Raw genomic sequence first — 8,396 nt, forward strand, 5'->3', positions numbered from 1 at the left:
CCCAGATTGCGTACCCTCTCCGAGGGAGCCAAAATTTCGCCCCCTATAGTCAGCGATGGAGTCAGCTGACCATACCTTGGAGCCGGCAACCACAGCCACTCCGTCTTGGAAGGGTTGAGCCTGAGTCTGTTTCTCCCCATCCAGACCCGTACGGCCTCCAGACACCGGGCCATCACGTCAAGGGCATCATTGGGGTGGCTTCCATCCCACAGCATGAAGGGGGATAGTGCTGCTAGAATGAATCCTTTTCAATTTTTAATGTAGACAATCCTCCACTTATGACAACTGAGCCCAAAATTTCAATTGCTAAGTGAAACAGTTGTTAAATGAGTTTTATCCTATTTTACAACCTTTCTTGCCACAGTTATTAAGTGATTCACTGCAGTTGTTAAGTTAGTTACATGGTTGTTAAGCGAATCTGGCTTCCCCATTGACTTTTCTTGTCAGAAGGTCACAAAAGCTGATCACATGACTCCCAGGACCTTGCAACCATTTTATATATGTGAGTCAGTTGCCAAGAGTCTGAATTTTGATCCTGTGACCATGGAGATATCGCAACAGTCATAAGTGTGAAAAAGGTCATAAATCACTTTTTTCAGTGCTGTTCTAATTTTGAACAATCACTAAATTAATTGTTATAAGTCAAGGATTACCTGTATTATAATAATTTATTTTTGGTGGGGAAAAATGGGAAATCTGAAATTATGGCTCAAATCTATAAGAGATTGTTCAATTCTCTCTTTAGGACAGATTCAGACCAGGATCCATCAGAGATTTCCATACTGAACTGATCACCATATGAACAGCAATTCCTATACACAAAATTATCTACTAGCTGAATTGGATTAATATTATCTATATACAGTATGTATTGGAGATCCCATTATTATTTTTTTCATTGAACTTAGCAAATTGTTGGACTTTCCTGCTCTTCCTCCAGATCAGATCCCCCTCCTCCATCTGCTGTTAGTTGCTGCTGATTTTTTTTAATTGCTGTCCTAAACTCTCAGATAAAAATGATGTTGATATAGTTCTATTACTTTTACAAAAGTTATTAATTTTCATGAATCTTATAGCAATAAAAATAATGAGAAAGTATCACTAAGTAGACGTTATTAGGAGGACAAAGCCAGAGTTATTCTGAATAACTTCGATGACCAAGCTAAATTTCCTTTTACTTTATGAAGCATCTCTCTGCCAATTTCATGTCATTGTACTTAATTTACACCTTCAAGGTGAATGCAGAAATCCAAGCCTTTCTCCTTTGGCACAGAAACCTACATATTCAGTACAGTATTTCTTTTTATTTACTCATACTTATATCTGAAATGGCTATATTAAAAAAATATTCTCTGTTATAATAAAAAAAACAATCATACATGAAACTAAAAACTATATGTTTCCATTTTAGGCTATTATTTATGCTTGATTTCTTTATGCTGTTTTTGTATACGATTCAGAAACAGCCAGAATGGAGAAATAAAATCAACTGTACCTTTTATACAATATTGGCTTTATATTTGGATTATGGACCTATTTAAACATGGAATCCATGTAAGCATCATTTCTATTTTATGAAGCACTAAGTATCATAAAACAGTTTTTAAAATATAAAAAAATATTTATAAATCTATACGCAGTCTCATTCTAGGCAAGTTTAATTAAAATTAAGACCTTTAGAATCCAAAGGATTTTAGATGTCAGGATTTTCTGGAAAAAGATATATTGACTCCTTTTCTATTCCCCCCCCCTTTTTTTCAAATTTCCCCCTACCCCATTCTAATAACCATTTTTATTAAAATACATTTTCCTCAGCCTGATATATGACACATAGAGGGCTGAAGAAATGGGAATTCCACAAAATCTGTATTATCAGTTAAGAAATAACCAGTCAGCATAAAATGTGTTATGTTCTTTCCCCTTATTACTACTGCATACTGTGCTGCCAACAACATATGCTGACACTCCATAAGGTTTTCACTTCCACCTCCAACAGATACCAAAAAGCAATATGTTTCTTCAATCCAGCCTCACTGGTTGCCCGAGATACTCTTCTAGCAGCAGCAAAATTGGATTATGCATATGCCACGCATTCTGTAAATTGACGGAAATATGTTGAATTTATGTACCTGGACTGCTCTTAAAGTCAGGTCAACTAATGTGAAGGTTTAATACAATTCAAATAAGACCAATGTGGGAAGGTATTATATGTGAACATTTGTGGAATTTACTTTAAACATATGCAGTCCAAGCATCAACAGAAACACTCTTAACATAGAATAGGATAAATGGGTTTTTAAAATGACTTCAAGGAAACTTTTCCTTGAGATTTTTAGAAATTATTTTTAATCCTTGGAGGATTTAAAACAGAGATGGAGAATATGGGCCTTGCACATGTCACTGACAATGTTGGACACTGGAGTATCAGTACTGTCTGAGGGGCCATAAGGTTCCCCAACTCCAGTCAAGGGGTAAAAGTAAAACTAAGTAAAACAACATTGAAAAAAACCATAAACATTTGATTATCTGCTGAGCTCAGCTCTAGTGAAGGAAACAACACCGTATTTCAGTAGCAACTTACCCACTTAAACAATTAAAGACAACAAAGTGGAAATATGATTGGTTGAATTGTTAACTTCTTATTCTTGAGGGTCTTTATGTTCCCTGTATAATTGTCCAAAAGCTGCTGTTGTAATTGCCACATCCTGATTTTTTTGAAATCATTGTTTCTCAATGATAGCCAGATTTTACAATCAGGTTAAAAGTATGAATATGATTGTACTTGAAGAGACAAATGTGGTGTCATGAAATAGGATGAATCTGTGTTGCAATATGTATAAACAATAAGCACAAAGATGCACTGTTTTTCTTACACGTGCAATAATCATATTTAACCCACTTTAATATACATAGATACACTATGGCCACATAATTTTACTAAGAAACCTGGAATAACTACTGCAGAAATGGACTATAAGAGCTTTCAAGACATTCTTGTAACTACCCTTAAATCTTTTAAGAAAGCCTATTAGGTGAGTATTAACGAATGATGGGAGATTCAAGAAGTTTTAAATACTACCACCATTCTAGTTCATTGAATCTTAAAAAAAAAAAGACAAGTCTTAAAGCTGCAAAATAATCCTAACTGAAGTTTTCAGGGAACTAATTGATGCTTTTAGAATTTTTTTCTTATAAAAGGACACTATTCTTAAAAAAAAAAAAAGTCCTGGTCCTGGATGCAGAAATTCTTACTTCAAAATTTAATAATTTCAGTTAGAAGGAAAAACAGGAGATAATGGGGAAATCTTAGTAGCTGTACTGAGATTGCTAGCCCAAATTTGATGTTTCTACTCTATTAATGGACAGCTACAGGGTATGTATAGTATGGCCAGGAAGAGTTTTCAAACTATTTGAAAGTCCAGTTACTCTAATTCTGATTGCTCTCTTCACAGATTCAACTTCGTGCCACCATTTTTTTCTATTTTATAAATCACCCTTCCAAACATTTAAAGTTTTGGAAGGTTCTATAAAATGAAAATCCCTTGACACATTTCTAACTATTGTTTAATTCCTATGGGGAAATATTTATGTTTGGTTGCACAGTCAGCCAGATGTTTAGGCTGGATTTGGCATTTTTATCTACCTATTGAGTTTTTCTCAAAGACCTCTGACAGGCAGATGTTGATGCTTAATGGTATTAAAGATATCATTGCAGAATGTAAGCTCTTCCAAGTAAAGCTGCCCTTTGCAATAGTTTTCACTATCCCTCCCCCCCCCATTTGAAGGCGAGCGTGGCACATTTGTCCAGTCCAAACTCCACTGCAATATCTTGGCTGTAAATACAGACAGTGTCAATGGTGAGACAGTCAATAGCGATGTTATTTAGGGGACATCTCCTCCCATTTCTTGCTCTTTCCTGCTTAGTTACATGTATACAGAACTCTAGTCTTGTAACACAAAACTATCTACATCCTAATGTTTGCATACAATGTCATACACCTTTAGACTGCAAACCTATTCCCATTTATCAAGGAGTCTCTTTGAAATCAATATTTACTTCTGAGTAAACATATACAGTACGGAGCTCTTAAAAATTTGATTTCTGTCAGCTTATTCTGTTTTTCTAACTCCTTTCTTTCAGCTCTTTTGCTTTTTTAGTGCAGTATTTACATGTCATTTTCTTAAACCAGATTTTTTTTTTTTAGTCTCAAATGTCTTTCATATTAATCTTACAGGTACTGTCTCTTACACGGCCAGGTTCTTTGTTCTCTGTGTTGCAATCACTTCATACAAACATGTCTATTTCCCATGAGAGCTGAAATTCTTGTGTTATTCACATTATGCTTTTCAAAAATAGTTATGTCTATGTTTGCACATTTTGTTTTATTCTTCCAATGTAATGCTCAGCTGCTGTATTTTCAGGACTTACCCATCGATTCCAGGATCATATGCCTTTCTTTCTATTTATAGGATTGGGGAAAATATATTATATAATACTTGAACTTTGCTTTTTTTTTATCCATTATCATTTGACCATTCAAACCCATTCCTTTACATCTCTTACATAGCAACATTGCTTAAAAGAAGAAAAAAGGGAGCTGAAGAGCAGGTGATAAGCTGCTCAGCAGTGGCCCCTTTTGGTCAAGGAAATAAATTGCACAAATACAAGACAGGAAAAAGAAAAGGGGGGGAGAGAAAAACTTTTATTTGAAATTATTGAGAGCCCTTTCCTTACGTTTCAAATTATTATTTAAAACACCATAACACTGGTGCATCCAGTATTGATGTTTTCTAGCAACTTATTGACTTGTGATGCTGACCAGCAAAACATTGTGATGCTGACAGTTTAAAATTGATTCTATTGCGCAGATGTCATTAAGTATTTCTGCTTGAGCAAGTCATTTGTGCAATGTGTGCACAGTGGAATGGAATTCCTTAACCCTTTCAGGTAAAACCTAATGGAAGCTAACCCATAGACTCTGAAAAAAATGGCTAATTGTCTGAATAATCCATGTCTCACAAAAGTGTTCCTTAAAACTGGGTTTTTAATGCTGGTTATCAGTCTGTTTCAAATTCAAATTATATTCTTCATTTTGGACTGCAACTGGAGCCAAAGAAACATCATGGATGCAGGTACTGGGAGTCAAGCTTGACTCGAATACATTTTACCTTTAAAAAATGTATGATTTTTTAAAAAAAAAATTAGTGCTCTATATTAATCAGAGTGCATGTTAGAATCTGTAATTATCTTTAATAAAAGTTTTGTTAAATTATCCCCTGAGTGGAAGGACTGACTCAAAAGACATTCTGTCTTCTTCCTCACATGAAATGAAAAGCATCTTCTAAAATGAGGCCTGATGGAATATGAATCATCTAAAACAACAAACAAAGTTTTGGCTTATTTTAATATGCAAATTTAGGCAGATTAGATTTTTTTTTAAAAAAAATAGATTATATCTCATTTGTTCTCATTTATTGAGCAAGTTTTCTACTTTTTATTTTGGGTCTAGTTTTTTTTTTAAGCCAAACTCATTCTATTATATAAAACAGAAAAAAACCAATGTATTCTCAAAGTTGCATAGTTTATATATATTTTCTCACTGAAAATCCCTCATACTTTATAAGATTTTCTGCATTACATAACTTTAACCACTTTCAAGCTCTGGGAAATAAAATTTCATTTATTCTCTATTTCTTCTTTTTGAGAACATTAGACTACATTAATTCACTACCATTATCTTTCAAAAAGTTTGCTATACCACTTTCAATAAAATGTTAAGTCTCCTACCCCCAAAAAAATCCAATACTAAGTCAAATGTAGGCATTAACCTAGATAAAGTCAGAAAATAACATTCTTGGATTCAATTATTGATTTCATTTCTAAATATATGCTAAATAGATTTAAAAAATAAAATTGCTCCCAGTTATGCCAAAAGCAAGTGACTACTGAAGTTTCATTAGCTTTGCAGAAGAAAATAGATGTGTTTAGAATGTGATCTATGTGACACTATACCGATTTCAACAGAATTCAAATATAACTTTCAGAATAACATCCAGATACATGCCAATTTGATGGTACAAACCTCCACTATTGTATGAAGTATAATTTCCATATAGGTTGATGAAAATAACAGCCACAATAATTGACCCTCTAATGAATTTATCAATAGATACTTGGAGTTTGAGCTCACTTTAGCCTGAGGTACTTGAAATATTTACTAGGAGATACACACCAGTGGCTTTATAGGGGCCTCCTATTGAATAACTATGGATAGGATAATCACAGTCATAAAGAAATGGAATTGTATTAACTGTACAAATCATGTACAAATTCATGATGAATGAATAAGATACTAAAGATGGTCAAGTCTGGCATAGTCTAAATGAAATTAGGTAGAGAATTACAAAATGCAGCAAAATGTAAATACTGGATCATTCCTGCATTGCTTCTCTTAAGAGTTAATGGTCAATTTGGCAAGTTTTGTACCATTTAGTTTTAATTAATACTTGTGTCCATGCATACACATACACACAGCCCTCCTGATAGATTTCATTTATGTCCATTAGATAAAACGTGAGTGAAAGATAATTTAATGTAGATAACATTGCTGGAAAGAATTTGAAATATCTAGGGTGCAGAAAACCATACATGTAATTCACACACACAAACTTGTTAACATTATTGATAATTATTTATAATTTACAAGCTTTCTTAATCACTGTATTTATATAACAAATATTAGTAAACCTTATAAGAATCTTCCTGTGAGATATGCATTGCATTTCCCTATAGTTTGTTCTTATAGAAACTTTCAGAATGAAAAAGTGATGAGAAAGCAAAATTGTTCTACCTTACTTTCAAATCTGTACCAGCATTATGGAACTTCTAAAGGATCTCTCTACATATCTGAGATATGAATTGACCATCGGCCTTCATGGAAGCAGACCATGCTGATAATGTCATCCCTGGCCAGCAATGGGTCTCTGGGTTTTAGGCAGATGGTTGAACTGGGTTCCTTCCTGCATTTTCTCTCTCCCCTCTGAAGTCCACAACTTAATTCCTATATCTGTTCTATTGAAGTTTCTAAGTGTTTTATTGAGAAAAAAAGCCAACAAATTTTGAGGATTTCTTTCCCATTAACGTCAACAAACAAGACCCGTGAAGTTTCTCGTATGTTTTATTGAACAAACCGTTGTACTTATATAGGGGTGGTGGGTAAATCTAACCCCAGAGAAGACAGGGAAGACTAAAGTCCGGTAGAGTCGTCTCACTCTGGTTATCAGAATAATGTAATGTACGTAAGTCTTCAGGGTGGTGTCAAATATCTCTTGCTGCCCCCCCCCCAGTAAGAGGATGTGGAAGCAGAGTCCTAAAAACACCTTAACAAACATCAAAATAATTCCCTTGTGAGAAAATATGGAAGCAGTTTTCAATCTCCCCATTGTGATCAACTGTGCAAAATGAAAAAAAAGAATGTTTTGAACTTCCACCCATCATAATTCTTGAATAACCATCTGGCCAAGAACCCCATTTTGTTATTTTCCTTTATTCTCTGAATACCACTTGACCCCTTAATTTATACTGGACAAGCGTCGATGTTCACCAAAGCAGCCCCAGAATGCAAGCTCTTCTCTACGAGAGAGATTTATAGCTTATTCAGCACTCTACTTTTCAGGAGTAGGAGGGCAGGAATGGACCCGGTGTTTCTTTTAACGCCACTGAAGAGCCCACTGGGTTACCATACCCTAGCCCCAAATCAAAGATTCTTTCTGTAGAAAGAACCTATAGAAACAGAAATAATCCGAGAAGAAAATCCGTGTACAAACTAGCATTTTTCTTCTTTGGGGTGGAAAAAAAAAAAAAAAAGAAACAGAAATCTCCAAGAAACCGAGCCAGACTCTCTAGGAAAGCGCACCGCTCTGAACTGTCCAGGTTTCTGGAGTGCTGAATCCCGAGTACTCCAGGCGAAGATGTTGTAAAAAGGACGAAAGGGGGCGGCGGGCAGCGGGGGAGAGGGAGAGAAACGGAGGGAAGGAAAACAAACACCTTACCAGAGTTTTGGTGCCGTTTTTGCTGAGGGGACCTCGGAAAACTCCCTTGATGTTGCGAAAGTGCCCATTGCTGAGATGCGCGGAGCTGATGACAATGTAATAACACTCCATGGAGCAGCGGCCTCGCGGGCTGCCGCTGTTCCCATACACCCCGAGGGCGCCAGACCAGGCAGGCTGCAAGGCGCCGGGAGAGGGGTAGCCGTTTGGACTGGCCGGCTTGGCTGAGACCGGGGAGCGGCGAAGGAGCTGGTCGATCCGGGGGGAAACCAAGCTACACACAGGGGCATGTACTGCTCTCTCTCCGACTGTTGTCTCCAAGTAAAGCGGCGGTGGTAGCAGCAGGA

The 8,396-nt window shown here is 35.9% G+C and overlaps 1 protein-coding gene across 1 annotated transcript in view; it reads right to left on the reverse strand.

Moving 5' to 3' along the window:
* Nucleotides 1-8,163, reverse strand: part of ZNF804A (zinc finger protein 804A) — a 232,099-nt gene extending 223,936 nt beyond the window's left edge. Inside the window, exon 1 of the mRNA XM_015820083.1 lies at nt 8,053-8,163. Coding sequence (XP_015675569.1) covers nt 8,053-8,163 — 111 coding nt within the window. The remainder of the gene's footprint in view (nt 1-8,052) is intronic.
* Between the last annotated feature and the right edge of the window lie 233 nt (nt 8,164-8,396).

Source organism: Protobothrops mucrosquamatus, unplaced genomic scaffold (assembly GCF_001527695.2).
Source record: "Protobothrops mucrosquamatus isolate PMUCROS unplaced genomic scaffold, P.Mucros_1.0 scaffold1057, whole genome shotgun sequence".
NCBI classification, from domain to species: domain Eukaryota; kingdom Metazoa; phylum Chordata; class Lepidosauria; order Squamata; family Viperidae; genus Protobothrops; species Protobothrops mucrosquamatus.